The sequence below is a fragment of the Glandiceps talaboti genome, chromosome 1 (genome assembly GCF_964340395.1).
Source record: "Glandiceps talaboti chromosome 1, keGlaTala1.1, whole genome shotgun sequence".
Classification (NCBI taxonomy): Eukaryota; Metazoa; Hemichordata; class Enteropneusta; family Spengelidae; genus Glandiceps; species Glandiceps talaboti.
This window is the reverse complement of record NC_135549.1, coordinates 19,234,442-19,247,169: the sequence shown is the minus strand read 5'-3', so window position 1 is coordinate 19,247,169 and position 12,728 is coordinate 19,234,442. Positions and strand designations below refer to the sequence as shown.

The window sequence follows — 12,728 nt, the reverse complement described above, 5'->3', positions numbered from 1 at the left end:
TGCTGCTTTATCTTGATGTTTAGCGCTCATTGAAAGAAAAACTTCGAAAAAACACATTTCAGAGAGAAAAATCTTTATCAATATAAACATTTGCAAAGGGAAAGAGTCGTATCATCTATACCTTTACTACTAGTCCAGAAAACTTAAATAAATAAAAATTAAAATCATATAATTCATGTACGTACAGTACATAAATCGGAAAACTCTGGTATAACAACAGTATAGTATTACCCCTTTCCCCCCCTCCTCCCCAGCGGCCACATTTCAGTTTACATGGTGCAATTGGAGCCATATCTTATCTACTTCTGGGAAGACTGTTTATTTCAGAGTCAATCTGTTTATAGTACCGTGTTCTCTCAACCTGTAATGTAACTGGCTTTCAGTATTTTTTACTAATATTTGACAAACTGGGAAATGGAAGTATGGTGTTTTAAGATGGTATCTTCTCTGTATTATTTAATTTTATACAATTTAGTCAATTATTAAAAACAAATTCCTGCAAACACTGCTGGTTTAGTGCCTTATTATTTTCTTTTCTTTGATGAGATAACAGAATCCGTCAAACGTAGTATTTTTATGATCTGGTCAAAAAGTAAAACCCATATCACCTAATTACACAGACCCTTGTCTGGCTCAACCGATATAGCCAGCTTCAAAACCGGAAATAACTGGAATGGTAGCTCATAGTTTTTACTCATCCAAATATGGCCCCGGGATGACGGCGCCGCACAGCTACAACAAATCATTAGTTGAATTAGTAGGTTGTTCGATAAATGTTACAGTAAATTGGCTCTGACGAAATGTGGGCAAACTTTTGCAAACATCTGTAACTGGATATATACAATACCATCACACATAGGTAAAGAGAACGGCTGTGAATTACTTACATGTATCATTAATAGTGCTAAACATACCCTTTGTTACTGAGTCACCCATTCGCCAATCTTTGTGATCAGATATCATTAAATATGCAAATTAATCATGTTATATGCAAGGCACATCCATCGAACATATGTAGGCCATATATAGTACCATCTCTGACCACTAAAAAATTCGTTAGAGGTCTGAGGTACCATCAATAAATTCATGAATCAGATGATATTCAAACAAACAATTATATATAAAGCAATTGGAAAATATCGGTAATTATGCTAATTAGATAAATTTGATATGCATCTCACAGCCATACCATCTATAGGGCACACTATAGGACAAACAGACAGACAGACAGACAGACAGACAGACAGACAGACAGACAGACAGACAGACAAAACATGATTTTATACGCTTTTCGGGATGCCAGAGTATCTTTATTCATGATTAGCTCAAGTGATTGAAAGTGGTCACTACTAATGAATTGGGAATCTGTAACACATGCACAGTGCCTACTTTGATGGATTATCATGAATAGCTACCGATATTTGATTTGTAATCTCGCAAGCCCACTTCAATTGCTGATAATCTGAATATTCTATGGACGAGCGCGAGTCTCTAACTTGTTAATGGTTACAGATGGTAAGTTTCAAATTACACTATATTTTATATTTGACCCTAATCTATTCCGATAAAATCTAGTCTGTGTCTATTGCACAAAACTTTGATACTATTTAGTGCCTGAACTGTAATTGTGAGCAATACGTATGCCATACAAACTCCAGAAAATAGAATCGACGTCATAATTTGCCTTATTTCATTTCACACAGCTCTTCATTCGGATCTAAGATGCCTTCAAGGGAATGCGGGTTTGAAATTGCACTCCGTGTCCATTTCTGTTTCACTACAACAGAAATCGACTAATTGTCTTTATAACAGAGGGAATAATAAACTTTTAATTTTGTTTTTCATTTTTATGGTCCTTTATGATTGTTTCGGGTCTCGGTATAATTATGCCTTTTTATTTTGTATTATTTTAAGTTTTATAGTCCACCCTCAATGCCCTTTATTGATATTGGTTTATAGTTAAGAACTAATTTATAGCTATATATTTTCTGAAAGCTCTTGATCCACTCTTTTCAATGAAATTGGTAAAATTTGGTTTTATGCACTTCTTTTGTCCTTCCGGTCACGTGACTTGTACAACCGTGATAATTTGCATTTTTGATTCCACAGATTTCTCAGATTTCGACACTGTTTTGTAGCCACTGGCGTGGTGATAAATACCATGCGTTGTTTTCTATTGTTGGTCGTCATTTGAAGGAGCTCATTTTTGTTGAACCAAGTCACGTGACCAGAAGTACATTAAACGAAATGATACAATTTCATTGAAAAGAGTGGATCAAGAGCTTTCAGAAAACATATAGTTATGGATGTGTATAATCATTACTTTCCTACCTACAAACCAATAAGGGGCATTGGACGTCGTCTATAACTTTGACAGTTTTGATTATAAAGTCCTTATAAAAGATTTCTAAACGTGAAGTGAATAATAATCACGCTAAGATCTATCATAAGGTTGTCAGGTCCGTGACTGATCGCGGCCAACCTATATCTTGTTGAAGAGTATTTCTCATTTTCAATTTTCATAAACAAAATAGCAAATAGGTTGACCGCACTTGTTCACAGATGTAGTCGGTTGCTTTGTCTTTAAATTCACTCCTGGGGTCTAACACGTTCGCTTTCAGTATATGTTCATCATTGCAATTTGTACGACTGGATTAACATAGTGATGCCATGCCTCCATATTATTTGAATTTGCTTCAAATTGTCGAACACTACAGAGATAACACACCAACTCAATCCTGCACAATGGTCAGAGAACGCATATGGTGTGATGCAAATGACATTTTCGTTGACACATATTCCAGACCCAAATGTTTATGACAACATACTAATAACAGAGAAAGTGGTCTCACTTATTTTTGTCGATGCTGGACCAAAAACAGTTTATACATTCAAGTGAATTGCAAATTAGAATTTAAGAATTGTTTTTGCTGATGTTTTTTTCAGCACAAACTTACACGCAATACTGCAGATTTGGTGTTTCACTTACTGTGGCCACTGGATGACGGCGCCGCACAGCTACAACAAATCATTAGTTGAATTAATAGGTTGTTCGATAAATGTTACAATAAATTGGCTCTGACGAAATGTGGGCAAACTTTTGCAAACATCTGTAACTGGATATTTACAATACCATCACACATAGGTAAAGAGAACGGCTGTGAATTACTTACATGTATCATCAATAGTGCTAACCATACACTTCAAACACATTATTAAAATACATTATGCATAGCAAGGGACAGGAAGTTAAGGATTGAAGTAGGAAAAATTATGTCGAACCATTGTTGTTTTGTCGGCTATTTAATCACAATACATGAAATAGAGTGCCTTATACATAATTGATGATAGTGACATGATCTCCAACCGTTGTCACGATAGTCTGTGCTGAAGGAGTCAATTTGTGGTGTGCCAGTGTGCGGTACCTTTATGTGATCTGTAAGTTTTTATTTGACAGCTAGACAGAGTGGTCATTTTTATCAGGGGTGGGGGTGGGAGGCAGTGGTTTTATTAGAGGGGTCACCTTTAGAAAACTATACCTGAAAGTATTGGGGGGGGGGGGGGGGTTACAACAACAGGTTCAGTGTAGGTGTCATTTGGTAGCGTGAAGTGACTCCCGAGTAACTAGAATTTGTCAAAAATGATTGCTGCATGAGGGGGATGCCCCCTCCCGTACGCTCTCCCTATCCGTATATATATATATATATATATATATATATATATATATATATATATATATATATATATATATATATATATATATATATATATATATATATACGCCTCATGACACTATTACTAAAATAACAAAGTACTTAACCCGTTATACTTTACAGCAAACGTGGCCCATCACATGCAAACAGTATCTGTAATCAGTAACTCTTCGAACGATAATTATTTACTAAAATCACATATTACATGTCAGTGAAAAAAACCATTTTTGACTGAATTTTGAACTGTTCAATCAATTCTCAAAATAAAAACTTGTTCTGAAAGAAACTGAGGAGGGTTGATGGTATTTGCTGAATTTATTGACAGTAGGGTACCTTGCACTCTGTGAAGACTTGTATTTCATATTGCACATTTTCTTTACAACACCGCAGTGTATAATACCACAGACACGCAATGTACCATAGGTAGCATAATTAGAAAACGTCACTTCCTGTCATCATTTCCTACATTTGTGTAGACCAATCTTGATAGAAAGATATATCGCATGTAACGAGTCTCCATGCAATGATTTATAATGTGTACTGATGAGACACCCAGAGAGCAATGATATGTTTCATGGACTCCAGATTACAACAGAAATATAGAAGGGTCGCGTATCGTACACATTTTATGTTCCCCAAGAACAAGTTAGATAAATAAGAAACAGGTTCCCACGGACCACTCATTACAAATATAAACAATACCATCAGACCCCAGCTGACACACAGGCACATACACAAAATCCTTGGAACAAAGAAGCTATTTAATGTCATCACATAATGCCATTGCAGGCTCAAATTTTGACACATACAAATTGATGATAGCAAAATTTGAATCTGCTTGCATGGTTCCCCATGGTGACGTGTGTACACATACAGTGTCTGCTTCGGTTGGAAGCCTGTTACTATCTAAATTGTCTCTTGAGGAACATAAAATGTGCATGATACGCACAATCTTTCGGCGACTATTCGATATTTCTGCTGTAACATATTCAGAGACGAGAAAAATTGTACAGAAAGTAATTTATGTTTTAAATACAATATTCGATTCCATTCAATTGATGTAACCACACTATAGTATGACCATGGTGTGCTTCTGCGTGATGTAAAAAATATACATGGGTAACATGGGGAGGGGGCAGTCATTTTTGGAAAACATGGTCTTTACTAGTGGGGGTCATTTTGGCTTTGGTCATTGGAGCTTGGGGTGGAGTTTGAGAAATCCTGTGTTCAAATCCTAAATCCACCCTCCCAGCCATTTAAAATGACTTACCCCTAATGGTCGTGAATCAAATGTACCTATAAGTCAACAGCTGTAGATAAGCTTCAGCACTTTATGAGACCATATAAAATCCCCAGTGACAATTCCAACAGTGCGATATAGTACGGTGAAAGATGAAGCCTCGTCGATATGGAATGATGTTTGCTCTGCCAGTAATGGTGTCTATCATTTGGATAACATGGAAGTTTGCAGTTTTTCCTTCATTTCAGGTCAAAAGAAATAATGCTTATTATGGTTTTATCCGATCTCAAAATGTTACGGATATCAGAATTTATCCCGAAGAACACGACATAAGTACTCAGAAAGGTTCGAAAATAATGGTATTTGCCAGAAAACGAATCGGTTCTAGCATGACTGGCGAGCTATTCGGCAGGCACCCAGATTGCTTCTATTTCTACGAGCCGGGAAGAATAGTTGCACAACATGTTTCTAATATTGGAACGGAGAAATGGGAAGACCTCGAAGACTTTCGGCATCAATTGTTGAGTTTTCTTGATGGTATATATTCGTGCAATTTTACAAATCATGAATATATGATGTCAGACTTACAAGACACTGGTCTTTACAGAATACAAGGGAAATTCCCGTCTCCAAATAACCTTACAATACAAAGCATAACAAATTATTGCAAGTCGAAGAAGAGCGTTGTCACCAAGGTGTTACGTCTCTACAATATCTTTTTAGCCGCACCACTGCTTATTAAACACGATATCAAAGTTATTCATCTAATTCGAGATCCACGTGGCATGATCAAATCTCGTGAATTTTTCAGGAATTATTCGAAAGCTTTGTCAACACCAGGTGAAATCCACATCAACGAACACATGGAAGGGGAAATAGTTGACTATTGTAGATGGCTTGACACTAATTATCTAGTTTCTCGACATGCCCCTGATTGGTTCAAAAACAATTACATGTTGGTTAGGTATGAAGATATTGTGGAGCATCCGGATACAGTTGTCCCCAAACTCTATGAATTTGTTGGAATGCCGACTGATGACGTCATGAAAAGTATTACTGAAGACGTCCTAGGTAAAAAAACAGGGAACGCACAAGCCTGGAGGAACGGTGTAACGTTTGATAATGTAAAGAAAATACAAAATTTGTGCCCGACCAGAGTATGGAATATGTTTGGATACAAGCTAGTAAACAGCCCAGCATTGTTAAAAGACAACTCAAGTAGCCTTGTTGTTAATATGAAGTTAGACAAGTATTCTGATTACAACAAATAATCTTTAATTCAGAATGAACTATAATTATAAGCGACCAAATGAATGACGTATTAAAATGGTAGAATTTGTGTTAAATGGCGGTTAGCGGAAAGTGCCCCTGTAACATAACCATAGTTCATATGCAAATATCGAAATAATATAGGCAATGTAATTCAAGACCCAGTGAAGGTTGGGTGAAGGTAGGTATGGAGTCAACGGAAATGTATTTCGTCAGGCCTGCGAGAATACACGATATTTGTATGATAGTGCTGGTATGGTCGTTCAGCGCGCTACGTGGACAAATCGTGTTGAAGGAATAAATGAGACATTAATGATACTCCACTTACGAAGGGATGACGTCACAAGAACGATGATGGATGAATAACTGTTAATTGCCTACTATTTAACCCAAATCCCCCTCCCCCCACTCTCTATTGAAATTCATTATGTACAGTTGTAGAAAAGTTCAGAACATAAAAATATTACATGAATTTCATACACTTAAACTATAATCCATGAGTTTAAAGGTCAACATATTTCAGATCGTTTTGGCAATTAAAATGATGCGAAGGAGACATGCTAGGACACTGTACATATGGTTTATTGTGAAATCATAATTAGATTGATGGTTTTTGTTGTTGTTGTTGTTGTTGTTGTTGTTGTTGTTGTTGTTGTTTTGATCTTCTCGTTTTTATTGTGTGTATGTATGTGTATGTGTGTGGTAGTCCCGCACTGTGTAGAATAGCATACGGACCCATATATACTTGAAAACTGTAACATATGAGACTCTGTTCAAGTGTCTACAACTATATTTTATCAGTTGCTAGGTTTCTAACAAAACCTTAACCTTTTGATTGTGAAAAATGTTAAACCATCTACTACATGGTTTTTCCCACAAGTAACACACACGTCCTATAGAAATCAGAGGGGATCCAGATTGATTGTCTGATTTGTGTGTGTTTGTGTCGAGAGTGGCTATCTTCAGTCGCACAGTGTGGCCATTTGTTTAGCTACATAGCTACCATTATTTCTCTCAGTGCTGTGTGTGAGTTTAATCCACCATTTGTGGATCAATATCGGAACAGAAAATTTAATAGCAAATGAGAGCATACAATACAGGCTTAAAACTTGTGGGTAACAGCTGTGAACAGTGGAGGATTTTTACGACAGAAAATAAAACCTCCCCAACTATCCATTTCAGCTAAATGACTATTTGAACGGTATGAAATCGTCATGAGCTGTTTCTTTCTTTGCTTTGACATTGATAGCAGTAATTTTGATTGCAGTGAAATTGCAGTCCAGTCCTGCAACTAACTACGGTTGCCATGGTGATACGCATTATAACCAAAGATCTCAAAAGACGAATGTCAATAGAACCGAAGAGAACAGCAGCAAACGGAAAGGCAAAATGGTAATGATCTTTTCACGTAAGCGTTCTGGTTCAACTGTTTCTACTTTTATGAACCAGGGAGAATCATTGCACAACATGTTTCTACTCTTGCCGCTGAGAAATGGGAAAACCTCGAAGACTTTCGCCCTCTACTATTGAGTTTCCTCGATGGTGTATATTCGTGTAATTTCACACATCATATGATGTCAGATCTGTACAGCACTAATCTATATATAGTCGTGGAAACTACCCATCTCCAAATAACCTTACAATACGAAGCATCACAAATTATTGCAAGTCGAAGAAGAACGTGGTCACCAAGGTATTACGTCTCTACAATATCTTTTTAGCCGCACCACTGCTAATTAAACACGATATCAAAATCATTCATCTCATTCGAGATCCACGTGGCATGATCAAATCTGGAGAACTTTTCAGAGAACATTCGAAGGCATTATCAACACCAGGTGAATTCCATATGAATGGGATGTTGAAAGAGGAAATAGTTGACTATTGTAGATGGCTTGACACTAATTATCTAGTTTCTTGACATGCCCCTGATTGGGTTAGGTATGAAGATATTGTGGAACATCCGGATAAAGTGGTCTCCAAACTCTATGAATTTGTTGGAATGCCGACTGATGACGTCATGGAAAGAATAAGTAAAGATATCATTGATGATATACCAGGGAACGCACAAGCCTGGAGGAATGGGGGGGGGGGCGGATTCGTCTAAGAAAAATATTGCATGAATGGGGAACGACATTCTTTGTGTCTTTGTACAGTGGAGATTCAGATTTTTCATTTTATTTCAGGATCAGGCATTTATACGATGCTATTTCATTCCTACACTTCTATTACTATACAAATTGTCTCGATATTTTGTGCCATCATCATGCCTATCTCTTACACGATTTCAATGATGGCCCATGTCACAATGTTGAAACTCATTGTCTGTTAAATTATTGGTATTATGGTAGTTGTCTCGTAACGAACCACTTAATTATCAAGGTATACATTTTCAACAGGCAGCAGATAGAAAACGGAAAGATTCGCTGGCCCTATTTTCATGTTTTGGGAAGTTTTCTAATGACGGAGTCTGTCTCTGTGTCTATTTCTCCATTTCCTTTCTAATTTGTCTGTCTGTCTGTCTGTCTGTCTGTCTGTCTGTCTGTCTGTCTGTCTGTCTGTCTGTCTGTCTGTCTGCCTGTCCATGCTCTCTCTCACTCTCCGTCTGCTTGTCTGTATATCCCTTCTGTGTCCCTGTCTGTCTCAGACGGTAGTTATCCTATTCAAGAAATAGCACATAATGAAGGATTTGTTGAAACACATTAGATGAGAAGATCAATTATTTATTACTAATTACAATTGGTAAGTATTTAAATCAACACCAAAGATTATTATCACTGTTCGACATAATCTATGCATCATGAAGTACATGACAATGTTTTGTCAATTCTAAGCCGAATTACCGATAGATAATGGGTATGTAAAGTGATTTGCATGTAAAGTCGTCAACAAACTGTCTGTTGGTTTCGGTCTACTGATGAGATAGCCACTGGAATAACTTCTCTGTCCATTGTTAGCCGACGCATACGCAAATGCTCACCCTAACCTCAATCCGAATCCATTTCCATCCACGCCATACCCATTTCCACTGCCATCTGAATACTGGCCAGCATCCACTTCCACACGAAGCAGCTGTGTTAGGAACAGAAATTTCGATAAAGGTAAGCATTTACGGTTTCTGTTCACAGTGTAACGGTGGCCTTATTGTTTCTGTTTCTCATTACCAAATCGACCCCACTTTTGCTTTATTCCCGCAAGTAAAAAAGAAACTAGCGCCCACTATGGAGGATAAGAAAAACAATGTTACTGATGGTAAAATGGCGATGCACAAGTGTGTTTCTTGGTGAAAATTATCGTTTAAATTTTGGACCTTTAAAGTTATTGATACAAGTGTTTTCTTCTGACTTCAACTGGACACTAAGACTGCTAATGTACCCGGACGAACATGAATGGACAGCATTATCGTGGCAAAGTGCAGTGTACCACCACCGTACCCCCTGTTTTGGCGATGTCTGATCACGTCGTTCCAATCTCAACGCTTCCAACATCAACTCGTCTGATTTTTTACTTGACCCAATATCAACTACTAGTCTTGCAACGAAAACGCTTCTTCCACTCTGATTAGACACTAACTGAGAAAACACATAGTTTTAATTGACTTGGCTTACCTGCTATACCAGGTTGAGCAGTCTCCAGCCAATATTTGTTTCTCCCTTCACATAGCTCAGTAATACACTAGTAGAAAAAATAGTACAGTTTACGACACTTTCCGTACTATAGTTCAGATTGAGTTCAATTCTGTACTTTTATGCTGATGAGGTGGACGTTTCTGTACTTTCCCATTAGCGCCTGTCTAATCGGATTATACTCGATCTGAAAAATAGTTCAGATTGCGAGTCGGAAGTGATTTGAATACATTTGCATTTAGTTCAGAATATATTCATGAGTTCACCCCCATAACCGGGCAGTAAACAAATGAATATTCAAATCTATCTCGCCTGCATGTGATTCAAGGCGTGTACACTAATTGTTTGACCCACAGAAAACTAACAGTAACACTATTTAGTTAGTTAGTTGTCTGTGTTTGACCACATGAAGGCGGAGGGGGAGGGTGCAAAAGAAAAGGGTTACACACATGTACAGTGTATGATATGATGAGAGCTACATTTAATGTACATGTACATACGAACTGACATGTATACGTACATGTACAACTACGCTAGCATGTAAACGTTAGCAAAAACTCTTACTACTACCTCAGACCACTAAAATACTAGAGTGGTCTGAGCTACTACTACTTGCAAAAAGTATTTACAAGCATTTCCATGTAGGTCAATGAAATATCACCTATGTGGGTTATACTTCAATAGTCGGTCAAACAGCGTAAAGGTCTACATTCTACAATGACAGACATGATTGTTCAACTCGGTGCGATCTAAGATGAATTCACGGTGTATATTTGGTTACGTCGCCTTTGAATTGATGATGACGACTCGTCCGACCTAGACTGTTCTGGTCCAGTTTCAAGTGAAAGTCAGAATTATCACGGTGCCATTGATTATACTAACTGTGATGAAACTCGCCCACTCTAGTCTCTATGACTTCATTAGCCCCAAAATGCAAGAACTTAATAATGGTATTGTAAATCGAAGTTCATGCATGCTCTGACTGTCGCCTGTTTTTTGTTTTCTTACATTTTATACAATTTTGAATTGTTAGCTTTGTATTTCCTGCATTAATGTTGAAAACTGGTCTTTTTACTGTGCGTCTTCAATGCGCAGGTAAAATAGTGTGTTAATCTAGCATCGTGAGTACGCGCTCGCTTATGGTTTCGCATACCTTGGACTGCCTGTCATTCAGTATTGTTTTAGCCTATTTATTTCTAAAGAAAAATGGTCTGTAAAGGGACTGCTTTAGTTGTCACAGTGCCTTTGTGGATTTATAAATCGATTTATGACAAGTGAGTCTACCTATTTTTTTTCCGACCCACTCAGTCAAGGAGTGCGATACACCAATCACCGTGTATTTAGCTTTGTATACAGTGTATGGATAATAGCAAGTTTCGGGACTGAAAAATCATAAATTGTTTGTTAGACTTATTTTTTATTCAATGTAATCTGGGTTGATTGGGAATTTTCAGATATCAGGATTTAAACCTCGGATTTCAACTCAGAAAGGCTATATTTTTTGCCTCAGTCTGAATTATATTAGTAGAACTCTCACCAACGTTCCCAATGTGAAGTGATCTGAAAGTTGGTGAGAGGTCCTCACGTTGGATTGCAGCACTGCATGTTCTTGCCGAGAAGATAAAGAGGTGTAGTAATTATGGTTTAAAACTGACTTTTACAAACGCCAGTCGTGTAGGGTCTATGATTTTTTATGTTGTGGATGAATGCGGCACTTTGATCTGAACCTCGGACCACTATAATAGGAACAGACTAGAATCGCTTTTTGTTTTAGGTGTAAATGGGGCTCTAAACCCATCTTCTCTGTCGTGCATGGTTACCCTTCAAACCTGCTTCAAGCCGAACGTTGTGCAAAACGATACTTCGTGTCTTTACGGTTTTTTTTTGCAATTGTGTTTTAGTGGCCTGAGTCTGAACAAGTGTTCATACAGTACAGCAAAGTCCCACCAACAAAATCCATAGCAATAGATGCAGGAAAACCTCAGTATGGGCGACGGTGAAATCATGGTGTTAATTCTAAAACTTTTGAAAGCAAGAACATATGTTTGTGCAACATTTGTATTAAAAGCATACCATTCCAATTCAAGGACAACGATTTTGTTCAGAAATGGTGGTAGGACTATAATCCTTCCTACCTCCTTCCTTCCTACCTCCATAGTTCAAAACCGCTGATCGTAACTGCATGGTACAGCGCATCTACATTTATTTCTGAGTTCCGGAGGGCATTATTTGATAAGTACCCCATTCGTCCCTGTATTAGATCTTGTATAGTCATAACATTACAAAGATATGTGATTGTTGTGATCATTTCATTTGCTCATTATGTATTCAAGTGTAGTCAAATTTTCTTAGGTGTATGAGCAACTTTACTTCACCAATAAATTCTACTTTCTCACGAGTATTGTAAAATAACATGGCTATAATATGATACTACACAGCACGTTTTAGACGTATTTGCATATCAATGTCATCTTCAAATTTTCTGGAAGAATTCTTCATCCAGATACTCTAACATACCTGCACACCAAATGTCAGCCCATTCAATCGATTAGTTTTGCGGCTGTCATTCATTTTTACTTTGAATTCTTTTATTTACAAAACAAATGACAGTTTTTGACCCCAAAAATGACCAAAAACAGAAAATTGAAAATATCTTGCTGTCATAAACAAATATGAATAGACTTCTCGATAAAATTCCATTTACTCATTGGGAACATCGAACGTACAATGTCAAAAAGTCGCACTGGCGCAAAGTATCATGGGAAAACTTTCTTTGGCACACCTCACTTAGGAAATATAGCCGCAACAAAAAAGTTAATACTGGGATCATGTCTTTTTAAATTTAGCCTTTACCTTATAGAATAGAAGTATCAAAAGTGT

General features: G+C 37.3%; 1 protein-coding gene across 1 annotated transcript; it reads left to right on the top strand.

Annotated features, from left to right (window-relative positions):
• The first annotated feature begins 5,105 nt into the window (after positions 1 to 5,105).
• LOC144434055 (carbohydrate sulfotransferase 3-like) lies at positions 5,106 to 6,224 on the top strand. Its single transcript, XM_078122511.1, has one exon. The coding sequence runs from the start codon at positions 5,106 to 5,108 to the stop codon at positions 6,222 to 6,224; it is 1,119 nt and encodes a 372-aa protein (XP_077978637.1).
• The last annotated feature ends 6,504 nt before the right edge of the window (positions 6,225 to 12,728 follow it).

Bases quoted from the DNA above. Each gene is read 5' to 3' on its own strand.
- LOC144434055 (XM_078122511.1), top strand. From the start codon at position 5,106: ATGAAGCCTCGTCGATATGGAATGATGTTTGCTCTGCCAGTAATGGTG.